General features: G+C 38.2%; 1 protein-coding gene across 3 annotated transcripts in view; it reads right to left on the reverse strand.

Moving 5' to 3' along the window:
• Positions 1-3,601: 3,601 nt before the first annotated feature.
• Positions 3,602-14,692, reverse strand: part of LOC117300685 (cullin-associated NEDD8-dissociated protein 1-like) — a 53,416-nt gene continuing 42,325 nt past the window's right edge. For all 3 annotated transcript variants that reach the window (XM_033784411.1, XM_033784410.1, XM_033784413.1), the window contains 7 exons: positions 14,455-14,529; positions 13,215-13,403; positions 12,673-12,744; positions 9,572-9,682; positions 8,317-8,377; positions 6,520-6,666; positions 3,602-6,354 (listed from right to left, as the gene is read on the reverse strand). In XM_033784411.1, coding sequence (XP_033640302.1) covers positions 6,227-6,354; positions 6,520-6,666; positions 8,317-8,377; positions 9,572-9,682; positions 12,673-12,744; positions 13,215-13,403; positions 14,455-14,529 — 783 coding nt within the window. In that variant the 3' untranslated portion in view covers positions 3,602-6,226. The remainder of the gene's footprint in view (positions 6,355-6,519; positions 6,667-8,316; positions 8,378-9,571; positions 9,683-12,672; positions 12,745-13,214; positions 13,404-14,454; positions 14,530-14,692) is intronic.

Raw genomic sequence — 14,692 nt, forward strand, 5'->3', positions numbered from 1 at the left:
CCAAAAGTTTCATACTTTGTTTCATTTCAAATGTTATTTGTTGACAGAATTTTTTTAATTTCACCTGACAGAATGAAGGATAATTATGTTCAGTAAAAATGATCTATATTTGTTCATGAAAACAAACTCATGAGGTATGAGTGGTGCATTCTATGGCTGCACCTCCTTTAGCATTCCATATCTTTTCAAAATCTGAGGTAAAGCAATCCAAACTCTCTCGGCCAATGATAGGTCTATATTGACCTCATTCAAAGGTTCTATTGGAAACCTGATCCCGAGGGAATGTGAAAAAACACTTGAGTTTCTTGTATCTTGGATGCAAGAACTGTCCTTGTATATAGTGAATGCTATTATGGGTTGTGAAGCGTTATTACTGAAAGGGATTCTTAAAGGAACACAGTGCCTTGGATCGGTCGAGTTGGTCTTTGAAAAGCGTTCTGTAACCGTTTGTTATAAGATCGGTATGGTTAGAAAGATGTAAAAGTAGAATACAATGATCTACACAAATATGCCTCGACATTGCGTGAATTTCGTGTTGCCTCTCGTCGACAAACACGGTGGTCATTTATGGGAGTCAAATCTCATAAATGGCCGACCGTGTTAGTTCGCGACGTAAAATGAAAACCGTGCAATTTTGAGTGATACATGTACTTGTGTGGATCATTATATTCTACTTTTAAATCATCTTTCTAACCATATGCATTTCATAACAAACGGTTTCAAACGCTGTTCATAGACCAACTGACCGATCCAAGGCAACGTGTTCCTTTAAAGGAACATTACAGAATTGGTGGTTGCTAACAAAACAGTTGCTGGCAGTGTAAGCGCTTTATGTTATCCAAACCTGTAGAAGTTCAAGATCGATCAACCATCTGGGTCACAAGAGAATAATGAAAAAACAATTACAAATTTTGCATTGTATAGATGCCAAAATAAAAATGTAGCTGTCTCGGTGTCCAGTGCCTCTAAAGTTGCACAGCTATTAAATTATTTGGTTAAAGCTAAAACTAAAACAAAACTCCAATCAATTATCAAACAAGGGGATTAAGGTAATGATACATGTATGTGTACCTTCAAACATAAGAAGGAGCCCAGCACAGGTTTGGAAAGAGCCTCAAGACTCATTTGAAAACAGTTATTCAAAACAATCAAGAGTGCTTTGAAACTTCCATAGAAATCCCCAATTCTACTGCACCGTTAATACTTCCAGTTGGAATCGCAAGAGAGTGCATTCCAATGACCAAATCTCTGGATTTAGTCTGGTTGAACACAGATTGGTACAATTCTCGAGTTTCCGGTAGTCTCTCGTCCAGATTTGTGGGCTGAATTTGCCTCAAGCGAGAGCATTAATGGTTTTGGCCAATTGGTCGTTTGGTGAAGAGCTTTGGTTTTCGCCGCCCTCAATTTTAGCCACCATGTCGATCATCAAGGTATCGGTTGCCAATCAAGATCAAACAGGAGAAAGACGGGGGACATACCCCCCCCCCCGAACTTTTGAAGGATGGGGGACACAATATCAAATGTCCCCCCCCCCCCCGATGTTTTTGACCACCTTATATCATTGAAGCTCGAGTATTGCACTAAGACCAAACCCTGTGTCCCACCATCGGCATCAATCCTGGGGGCCAACGGGTGACGCCAGTTTTTGAAGGGTGGGGACACTATCAAATGTCCCCCTCATCAAAATTGGATTAAGTTGTCACCACAGAGCATCTTGAGTGCAAACTTTTCCAGGGCCTTTAAGCGGGATGGACCCCACACCGTAAAGGCTTCTCTTTCGAATGTTCCATTGACAGATTTGCACCTATCCCCTTAAAAGAGTGGGAGGAACGTGTCCCCCCATCCCCCCTTTTTTGAAAGGTGGGGGACACAATATCAAATGTCCCCCATGTCTTTGACCACCTTTATCATGAAACTCAAGTATTACTGTGTACTGCTACTGGTGTAAGACAAAAGCCTGCGTCCCGTAATCAGCATCAATCTCAAATGTCCCCCATAGTTAGGGGGCGGGGGACACAATATCAAATGTCCCTACATGTTTTACCACCTTTTTTTATGAGGCTCAAGGTGTGCACTGTGAAGACCTATCACTGTTTCCCATCATAGGCATCAACCAGGTATTGTTGTTAACTTATATACGGGAACGTGCGTGTCATCTCCATACAATTTAGTTCTCTTGTAGGTTTACTCACTGTATGTAGAGGCGCTTATCTCCGTCTTCCATTGCCACGCTACGTCCTCTATGGCTAGGTCAAGCAATATTGATCATGTTTTACCCAGGTATACTCCGCACCCAAGGCTGTTGTTAACTCTGTGACCTTTGACACCATACTCAATGAGACGTTTCTGAGATTATTTTCTTTTTCCGTAAATCTTGCGTACATACATTGCAAGCAATCAACTACACATTCCGTTTCATATGAAAATTTCAAGTATTTCCAAAATCCAAAAGTGCCCAAATTCTAGTGCTCAAATTTTGAAGGCTTATTGTTCTGTTTCGTTAGCAGTTAGGCCTAGGCCTCTAAAACAGCCTAAGATTGCACCACAGACTGAGCATCTATAGAAAGCAACTGAGCACCACAGACTGATCATCTATAGAAAGCAACTGAGCACCACAGACTGAGCATCTATAGAAAGCAACTGAGCACCACAGACTGAGCATCTATAGAAAGCAACTGAGCACCACAGACTGAGCATCTATAGAAAGCAACTGGACCCACGTCGCAAAGGCTTTACACTCGCATGCCGACTCTTTGACAGATGTGCCCCCTAAAACTTGTGTCATAGATCCGCAACTGAAGATGCTGTTATCTCAAAAGGTTCTACTGCTGCTCACATTTTAAAGGCTTTGGTCTGTTCCATTATTCATGCCTCTTATATTGGCCTAAGGTTGCACCACAAACATGACAGAGCATCTGAAGTACAACATTTTTACGGGCCCTTCAGCGGGCCACACAGTAAAAGGCCTTTTCAATGTTTTGTGCATTTTGTAGCACGAAAAGTAACAAAGTATACATAGTAATCGCAATGTGGTCAGCTTTTTATAGCACCTTCGAGTGGAATAACACTGAGGTCATGGCGTATGCTGCCCTGGTCTTGGCCGAGGTGCCCCTTCGAAAGTTCCCCCAAAAGTTTCTAATGGAAGTGCCCTTTGCAAAATGAAAATGGTGTTGCCCCTACAACGCTGAAATTCCAGGCCTGTATAGACGATGTGACCTATGTTTACACTCAAAACGCCCTCTGTTGACAAAACACTGTACACGTCATGTTTCGCCAGGCAAAAAGACGCGTAGTCATGGTAAGATTGCATACACTTTCTAACTGGCTGCCAAAACACAAAGGTTTTGCCTGGCGGTATGCGCACGAATCATGTTATGGTTTACGAGTGACGTCAGAGGTCACATCGTCTATAATTCCCGACTGCAGTATTGTGATACCAAGAATTTGAATGACTCTGCCTTTATTTACTAAGCAATAAAACAGAGGTTAGAAATCAAGGTTCATAATGAAGTCTGTTCTGTAGCTCATTCACAACAAAACCATTGATGTCAAGTATATCACGGAATCCATAGTTTGCAGGACTCAAATAAAGCCAAAATGGTTAACATTATTCCCCATTGATAAAGGGTTTGTATTTTATTTTTCTTAATGCCATTTTATTGATCTTAGAGAGAACACACAGAGTATTTGTGACTTCCAGTTCTGAAAATGAAATACAAACCGGTGGGAGCATCCTTCCAGAGATTATGTTCAAGATATAGTCTGACTGGAAAAACACATGCAAAATTGATTGCACCAACTTTATAGAAAAAGAAAAGATAATTAATTAGTGCTGAGCTAATTTGAAGTCTTTTATGAGATGACATTTTTTGGTTTATTGAACCAAATTAGCTTGGCTAAAACCATTACTGCTTAAAAAATCCTCAAACATTAACTGCAACAACACATTATGTTGTTTTTACATAAACAGATCCAACATTTTTCATCAGTAAGTTCCTTGCTCAAAATTGTCGTTAAGTTTATAATTTCACATCAAACCAATAAATAAAATTTGATATGTGGCAAACTCAAAAGCCAAACTTAGCCAGTAAGATCATTCTGTTACATGTACATAAACTCACTGGAAATACTTGCTGCTGCAAACTGCCAACATGTCAACAAATATACATTGACAAAATCATTGTCTAAAAAATGATTCCACCATTTTATAGTGCTTGAAAAAACGAATGGAGTAAAATAAAAGGGGATGAATAGTTCATGTATGAGAAATAGAACTACAGTAATTACAAAAGTTACTTCAACTATTTAGAATAAACACTGTTATTAGAGATTGATGGCTACTTTTCATTCCATCATTTAGCTGAGCTTCATAAGAATAACAACATGTTCCTTTAGGTACTCTACACTATCTATAATGACAATGTTATATGACTTCTTGTGTAATGTTTTGAAGCTTTACAATAGTGAGTGACTTGTGATCCAGCCTAGTAGTATACCTTCACATTGTGCAATGATACAGTCATATTGCCTTCTCCAAATTAAATAACTACTGGTTTATAAGGAGCTCTGTTTTATTATGGACAACTCTAAGCACTTTATATACTCAGTCTGCTTCCTGGACTTACACATGGCATTAACAACATAATCTCAGGTCTCACATAACAATTCAGTAATAATTCAAAACTGTTAACTGCATGAAACTCTTTTTTTTTTTTTGCAAATTGAATTAACCCATCTATGTGCATTATTTCTGGTGAACTTTACCAGATAGATAATGGAGATTTTTTAACAAATTAAAATGATTCAAAATCAACTAAGCTTGTCTTGAAAGCCAATAATGTCAATTCCAATTTAAACAACACACATATAGATCCTGTCATTTGGTTATACATGTCATATCTTTATTTTGCAATACTGCTGCAATATGTGTGACACTGAACAATTTCACACTGTAGTCCTATAATTACATGTCTATAGGATGCTTGGTGATACTGAACAATTTCACACTGTAGTCCTATAATTACATGTCTATAGGATGCTTGGTGATACTGAACAATTTCACACTGTAGTCCTATAATTACATGTCTATAGGATGCTTGGTGATACTGAACAATTTCACACTGTAGTCCTATAATTACATGTCTATAGGATGCTTGGTGATACTGAACAATTTCACACTGTAGTCCTATAATTACATGTCTATAGGATGCTTGGTGATACTGAACAATTTCACACTGTAGTCCTATAATTACATGTCTATAGGATGCTTGGTGATACTGAACAATTTCACACTGTAGTCCTATAATTACATGTCTATAGGATGCTTGGTGATACTGAACAATTTCACACTGTAGTCCTATAATTACATGTCTATAGGATGCTTGGTGATACTGAACAATTTCACACTGTAGTCCTATAATTACATGTCTATAGGATGCTTGGTGATACTGAACAATTTCACACTGTAGTCCTATAATTACATGTCTATAGGATGCTTGGTGATACTGAACAATTTCACACTGTAGTCCTATAATTACATGTCTATAGGATGCTTGGTGATACTGAACAATTTCACACTGTAGTCCTATAATTACATGTCTATAGGATGCTTGGTGATACTGAACAATTTCACACTGTAGTCCTATAATTACATGTCTATAGGATGCTTGGTGATACTTCTAGTTTCCACAACAATCACTCCGCACCTCCTCATCCAAACAAAGCGAGGTTGTCTCACAGGGTGCCAGACAAGGTTAGTGCTGGAGTGCTCCACATCATTTACTTAGTAAAGAGGTTTTTTTCAAAATTATCAGAGTGTGTCGTGGACGACTTTCTGTCTCTAATTTGTGTTTATTGTGGAAAAAAATTCAAATGACAATGATCTACATATGTGTGGGATATATGAAGCAAATATTGAATGCATTTTGTCCATGCATTTTCACAGAATATAATGAAATCTGGCTTTTCCGTTCCAAATGGCTTCACCACGAGGAAAGGAATAGTCAGGTTTCACAATGTGATTGCATTTTGATTTAATGCAACCCACATTTGGTTAACAAGTGACATGTTTTATGTAAAGTGTCCATGGGACACAAAAACACGATGCATGGCTATAGTGTAACTGTTACAATTGATGTTGAATTCTTAGGATCTTTTGCAAAAAGTAAATGACATTATTTGAAGCCCTGGGTGTCCATTTAAAGTTAATGTTAATAGTGGTGTTAGTTTAAGTAGTGTCCATCAAGGAATCACTGCTACTCATTGTTGTGTCTTTCTGAATGCTGTCAAACATTGTACACATCTCAGGATTACAGCGGATCTGGGATATGAACTCATTCAACAAAGGATTCTTATCTGTAGATGAGATAAACAGAAAAACATTGCAGCAATTAAAATCAAACCATTCAACAAAAAGACAATTTCAATAAGTTTGTTTTGTTGAGAATACATCTAGGTATTTTTGGAAATGACACTATGATTGTAATTATTCACAAAGTTATAAAAGACTAGTAAACTCACCACTATCCGGGATATTAAGGAGCGATGCTACAGCCCTCATAGCCGAGCGTTTCAACTCATCTTGCTTTTCAAACTCCTGCTTGACTGAGTTAGCCTTTACTTTGGTTGTACATGTGTTCCTCAAAGGTTCAATGAGTCTGTCAAGTCCTATATATCATCAAGAATGAAGATCAGTCAGAGGATGAATAATAACATTAGTGGCTTCTTATACATGTATAGTGCGCATATCCGTTACTCAGTGACGCTCAAGGCGCTTCAACATTGAGTATTTTCCTGCAAGGTATGTGGGACTACCTTGGAATTATGAGACCTACTCCTTTGACATAGCAACATCTAATGGTTTACAAGGTGCTGTGGTGCAATCATACCGCCAATCAAACCAGGAACACTGGGTTCTTTTACAAGCGTTACACAACACACGGGAGCAACCGCTTAACGTCCCATCCGAATGTCCCATGGTTATTGAGTGTCTTGCTCAAGGACACAGGTTTCACATCTGGGATTGGAACCCACACTCTGCTGATGAGAAACACAAGAGTTTGAATCCGGTGCTCTTAACCACTCAGTAAAGACACGCCATGACACACACATCATCAAGAATATCACTGTCATTTGATTAGAGGATTGTATGCCCAGGACATTAATTAGTCAAATAACCCTAAACCCTGCATTTTTATTCCGTTATCTATTGCATGCTCTAGCATTTCATGCATTACAACAAAGCAGTACAAAGTGCCTTCTTTATTCTCTTGGTTTTGTTCAGTCATGGTTCCTTTGTACCAGCAGTACTCTCACGGAAAAACAATGACGAACATTCACAGAAAATAATACAGTTAGGGTGGAGGCGAGAAAATGGTAGATCCCTCGATCCCTGGTGTTTAACTGTTTTAAAATGAGTTGGCAATCTTTCCATTACTAACTTTTAAAACAAAATACACAGGCCAAATAAAAATTGATATATCTTCTTGTTTTTTGTCCCTTCTATTTCGGAAGCAATTTATCAAGAAGATTATGAATGACAGAAAGAGTGCATTGGTTTTTTGTGTGAAACTGTTTCTAACCCTCCATATTGTAGTGCATTACTTTGATATTGAAAGTTTGTCCTTTTATCTGATGAAAATGCCCATACAACGGTCTCAAAATGGCCATACAACGGTCTGAAAATGCCCATATAACGGTCTCAAAATGCCCATACAACGGTCTCAAAATGGCCATACAACGGTCTCAAAATGCCCATATAACGGTCTCAAAATGCCCATATTGTACAACGGTCTCAAAATGCCCATACAACGGTCTCAAAATGCCCATACAACGGTCTGAAAATTGCATGAAATGTGTATTGTTTAATGATGTGACATGGATTAATGACCATCAATAAGGTGATCCTATCCTTTGTTTGCATCCCATCTAACAACCCAAAGCCCGGTTCCTGCGAATGACGTCGCAACTTTGCAACAAATAATTTGCAACAGTTGAACTGTTTTCAACTCCTGTGAAACATTTGTGACCCTCAAAATTTGCTTTGCAGTTGGCAGGAAGTATGACCTGGGCTTTACCCTGCTATGGTCTAACACCATAAGATAACCAAGCACTCACTGACTCAGTGATTGGTATCACCCCCCCCCCCCACCCCCCACCCCCAATTGATTGTCTACTAAACCATACAAGATTCTCCAGCTGCTCTCAGGCCCTCATGTAAGCAACCTCTCGCTGATTATGGGACTACAAAATATATGTTGAATAATCTGTGATTGTGAATTGTTAAGAATGGTTGACTGTGCCTCAGTGTTAACTTACGTTGTAGTACTGCCGGTGGGCATAATGTAGCTAGTCTGACTAGCATCAAGTAGGTCAGCATCTGAAAGTCAACATCAGTTGAGATTGATTAACAATTTATTAAGCACAACAAAAACAAACTATCTGACATCCCTTTTGTTTTTACTCTAAGCCCCTGAAACAGCTGCCCTTACCAGAATGTAATTGATGTTATTATTTATAGTTCCCTCTAAACACAGCCTCCTTCTGACCTTAACCCTGTTAACCCAATTATCCTAAATGGTCAAGCTTCTGCCCCACATCCTTGTCCATGATACCAGGTCCTCCTGTGGTCTGCACACCCAATACCCCAATGGACCATGCACTTGACCATCACCATGACCTGTTCATTAATTAAGCTTTTGGGATCCCCTCACCCCCTATATAATGTCCTTAGTTTCGTGATCAGAGTATCCTATCCTCTCTGGTTAGCCAAGTCTCTCTACTCCTGCATCTCTTAACTGCTCTTGTACTCTTTGTTAAGCCTATACATGTTTCAAATCACCCATACTGTATACTACAGCCTTAAGAATAGAGTCTTGATTCATCAGCTAGCCCCTGTAACAGGGCAATTCCATGGTCAGTCGCATTACACTTTTCTGTGTCATTTCTTGATCTTGGTGCTTGTAGTTCTATGTGAGATATTATTTCCACTAAGTTTATAGACTATTTTGTACTTGACACCCAAGGCTTTGAAGTGATGATATTAGAAATGTTGTGGGCTTTGTACTCTGGATGTTATAGCTTTGTAAAAAGCAGTCAGTCACATTACACAAAAAAGACATATTAAAAATACACTTATCACAATTCAAAAGTTTCCTCAAACTAAAAAACTTGCGAAAGTTTTACTACATGCAACTCTTATACATGAGTCTTCAACAGGATACTAACAATAATGGTCAGCAGCTTAAACTTTTGGTATACATGGCAAAACCATGGCCAGTCGCATTACAGTCAGTCGCATTACAGTTTTTCCAGTCAGATTAGCCAAGCCTACATAGAGCCCAAGCTGAGATTTATATGTATTTGGAAAAATTTGGTTCATTCTTTGTCAACAACTTATATAAGTTGATTTTATATGTTAAACTTCCAAGTAGAAAGAAAGTTGTGACACAAATAAGATTTGTTGGTGTCATGTCCATGTTTGCTTGGAATTGCCCAAGACCATAATAACATGTTACATTACTAATGTAGTCTTATGAGCCTCCAGTGGCTTCATGTGGATTTGTTAACTCACCTTGACATCATAATGATCCTTTAATCCATCTTCTAGATGATTGAGAAACTCAAAGATGTCTAATCTATCCAAGCAAGAGTCTAGTAACGTGTACATGCACTCAAAGGCAGCCTGTAATAAGACAACAGTTTCAACTACATCAAAATCATTCAATAACATTGCTTTACTAAGAATGGCCAAAAATGTCATTGGCAGAGTGGTCATTGGAGGACACGTTTTGTTATAGATTTTTCTTCATATTTACATGAGTATACATTGTATTTTTTAGTTGTCTTGCTTGCTTTCTTGTCTTTGTCTATTGCAGACAGGAATTGCAGACATGCAGTTGGTGTGAAGGACTGCTAGTAAATATAAACCATGTCCTTTAAGAGCTTTCAGCTTGTTCTGATCCACATCTACCAATCATGAACATAGAACCTACTTGTTCTGATCCACATCTACCAATCATGAACATAGAACCTACTTGTTCTGATCCACATCTACCAATCATGAACATAGAACCTACTTGTTCTGATCCACATCTACCAATCATGAACATAGAACCTACTTCTTCTGATCCACATCTACCAATCATGAACATAGAACCTACTTGTTCTGATCCACATCTACCAATCATGAACATAGAACCTACTTGTTCTGATCCACATCTACCAATCATGAACATAGAACCTACTTGTTCTGATCCACATCTACCAATCATGAACATAGAACCTACTTGTTCTGATCCACATCTACCAATCATGAACATAGAACCTACTTGTTCTGATCCACATCTACCAATCATGAACATAGAACCTACTTCTTCTGATCCACATCTACCAATCATGAACATAGAACCTACTTGTTCTGATCCACATCACCAATCATGAACATAGAACCTACTTGTTCTGATCCACATCTACCAATCATGAACATAGAACCTATTTGTTCTGATCCACATCACCAATCATGAACATAGAACCTACTTGTTCTGATCCACATCTACCAATCATGAACATAGAACCTACTTGTTCTGATCCACATCTACCAATCATGAACATAGAACCTACTCGTTCTGATCCACATCTACCAATCATGAACATAGAACCTACTTCTTCTGATCCACATCTACCAATCATGAACATAGAACCTACTTGTTCTGATCCACATCTACCAATCATGAACATAGAACCTACATGTTCTGATCCACATCTACCAATCATGAACATAGAACCTACTTGTTCTGATCCACATCTACCAATCATGAACATAGAACCTACTTGTTCTGATCCACATCTACCAATCATGAACATAGAACCTACTTGTTCTGATCCACATCTACCAATCATGAACATAGAACCTACTTGTTCTGATCCACATCTACCAATCATGAACATAGAACCTACTTCTTCTGATCCACATCTACCAATCATGAACATAGAACCTACTTGTTCTGATCCACATCTACCAATCATGAACATAGAACCTACTTGTTCTGATCCACATCTACCAATCATGAACATAGAACCTATTTGTTCTGATCCACATCACCAATCATGAACATAGAACCTACTTGTTCTGATCCACATCTACCAATCATGAACATAGAACCTACTTGTTCTGATCCACATCTACCAATCATGAACATAGAACCTACTCGTTCTGATCCACATCTACCAATCATGAACATAGAACCTACTTCTTCTGATCCACATCTACCAATCATGAACATAGAACCTACTTGTTCTGATCCACATCTACCAATCATGAACATAGAACCTAAACAATTGTACAACTGTGTTGACACCAGACAACAAAAGAGTAACCGTTGTTATAAGTAGGTGAAGGATATCAGCATCTGCAAACATACATTCTTTCAGGATTTCTCACTTGGTGTATACCAATATATGCATTAAATAACAAACCTGTGAAAATTTGAACACAACTGGTTGTCAAAGTTGCAAGAGAACAATGGAAGAAAAAAAACCACCATCATTGCACAAATTTGTGCGCTTTCAGATGCAAAAAGGCTTTTATTACTTGAGTGAGAAATTACGTCTTTCAGAGGGAGCTGTTACTCGCAATGTTTATACTATCATCAGCTCTCCATTGCTTGTTACCAAGTAAGTTTTCATTCTAACAATTGTCTTGAGCAATTACCAATAGTGTACAGTGCCTTCAACCCTTTGCCTACACTATTTTCCCCCCCGCTGCATAATCAATCAAATAACACACAGTTGTACTAGTAAAAGCCTTGTTAAATATTCTGCAAAATAAGACAAATGTAAAGTAAAATACTGGCAACTAGGTAGTTTAAACAGAACGCAGAATTTATAAAATACACACTTCCATGGCAGGCCAAAAAGCATCCCCAACACCCTGGACTGATCTACCCTGTTCCCTTCCTTGCATAGGAACGACGTCATCTTCCCCATTGTCAATAGATATGTGTCTGTTATCTGGCCGAATGACACTAAACACAACACAACTAAAGTATTATCATCACTATCATCTCCCAAAACATCCTTAGACTCTTTATTTTCCAGTTAGAATCTGCAAAAATCTTCAGGAATGCTGCTACGATGTCAATTGTTACTGCCTTTTGTTTTAAAGTGATAAAAGTCACGGAAAATTCAGAAACGACGGTTTTTTTTCATGAGAAATTGTTGCATTTTCGTTTGTACCATGGTATCTATGTATTGAAGTGTACAAAAGTACCCCAATGGATGTCAGGGGTGAAAAGAAAGCTGTATGCAAAATAAATAGCACACTGTGTTGGGCACAAATGCAGCCACAGCAGTGAGGGAATAAACAGCACACTGTGTTGTGCGCAAATGCAGCCACAGCAGTGAGGGAATAAACAGCACACTGTGTTGGGCACAAATGCAGCCACAGCAGTGAGGGAATAAACAGCACACTGTGTTGGGCACAAATGCAGCCACAGCAGTGAGGGAATAAACAGCACACTGTGTTGGGCACAAATGCAGCCACAGCAGTGAGGGAATAAACAGCACACTGTGTTGGGCACAAATGCAGCCACAGCAGTGAGGGAATAAACAGCACACTGTGTTGGGCACAAATGCAGCCACAGCAGTGAGGGAATAAACAGTGACTATTGTTACCTTTCTGATGTCCAATCCATCATCAACTGTGTGTTTAAATGGACCCATCTCAACCTCCCGAATCAACTCTTTCTGCAAAAAATAAAAAATACTTACATGTACTGGGGTCATGCTGTGCCAAATCAAAACATACATTCAATTGTCCAGCTCACAGATTTCCATTAAATAAGTTTAAGTTGTTTCAACAAGTTGATTGAGCAAACTCCAATACCCAAATTTGATTGTTTTAGTAAGTGCTTTGGTCTTTTTGAGTTTTTTGGGCATTTATTTTTTGAGATTACAAGCTTTTAATATAACAAATAATGTTGTTATTATTTTCAATAATACAGTATGCTAAATATACAGCATGATGATTACCAAATCTGAAGTTGTTTTCATAAGTTTCAAATTTTACTTTAAAAAGCACCCAAACTGTTCTGTTTCTACATTTTCTTGAAATGAAAGCAAATATGTGAGTAAGTCAATGATCAGACCAACAAAGCTTACGTCATTGATTGATTCCACTAAACCCAAACTAGCCAACACTTGACACACAGACTTACCCTGACTTTAGTCTCAGTATATAGATTGGGCAATATTTGATCCAACAAATCCCTGATGAGAGAGGGTTTATTGTGAGCAGCAGAGTTGAATGTAACTAGAGACACACGACGAACATTCAAATCTGGATCCTCCATTGTTTTCAAGAAATCTTGGATGCAACTCTTGAGGAGAGGATCAATGGGCTGACACTAGAAGACAAATGCACAAGATCAGTTAATCAAGATTTCAAGATCAGTTAATCAAGATTTCAAGATCAGTTAATCAAGATTTCAAGATCAGTTAATCTAGATTTCATATCAGTTAATCAAGATTTCAAGATCAGTTAATCTAGATTTCAAGATCAGTTAATCTAGATTTCATATCAGTTAATCAAGATTTCAAGATCAGTTAATCTAGATTTCAAGATCAGTTAATCTAGATTTCAAGATCAGCTAATCTAGATTTCAAGATCAGTTAATCCATATTTTATCTATTATGCAAAGCACAAGGGTGTCATGGCCGAGTGGTTAAGAGCATCAAATTCAAGTTTTGGTGGTAAGTCACTGGGGTGTACGGGTTCAAATCCCGGTCATGGCACTTGTGTCCTTGAGCAAGATGTTTTACTGTAATTGCTTCTCTTCACCCAGGGGTAAATCGGTACCTGCGAAGTTAGAGGTTGATATTGTGTTAGAAAAAGCCTTCTGAGCACACGGCATCTCGGGTTGTATACTCGCCAGGGAGAAAGATTACAGGGATGTTATTGTCCCAATGACCAAGGCACTAGTGTAAAGCACATTAAAGGCACTGAACATGTTTGGTAATTGTCAAAGACTAGTCTTCTGATGTGTGTATCCCAACTTCTTGGTGTATCCCAACATAAGCATAAAATAACAAACCTGTGAAAATTGGAGCTCAATTGGTCATCGAGGTTGCAAGAAAATGATGAAAGAAAAAACACCCTTGTTGGACGAATTTATGTGCTTTCAGATAGGAATAAAAGACTTCTGGCTAGAAGTCTTTTATTATTTTAGTGAGAAATTACCTCTTTCTCAAAATCTATGCTACTTCAGAAGGAGCCGTTTCTCACAATGTTTTATACTATCAGCAGCTCTCCAATGCTCATTACCAAGTCAGTTTTTAAGTTAATATTTGTTTTGAGTAATTAGCAAACGTTATAATGAAATGCGCTTAAGAACTAGTTATTATTTAACTGTCAGAGATGCATTTAATACTGTACAAGTTGTTTGCAACATGACTTACCTGGTCTGATATGGTAAACTTCACAGCAGTGACTACTGTACTTCTTGTATATGCTGAATCAGATGATAGGCACTCCTGCATTTAAAACAAATTGATAACATTTTATTCTATAAAGCTTCTTTTTTAGATATTTCTCAGCGCCTTCATTCATACCATTATAACAAGCCTTTTTTACCACTTTTACCACATCCCACAACCAGTTCACTTCGGGATTCAAAATGTTTTTCCTATAAGGGAT

This window comes from Asterias rubens, chromosome 16 (assembly GCF_902459465.1).
Source record: "Asterias rubens chromosome 16, eAstRub1.3, whole genome shotgun sequence".
Classification (NCBI taxonomy): Eukaryota; Metazoa; Echinodermata; class Asteroidea; order Forcipulatida; family Asteriidae; genus Asterias; species Asterias rubens.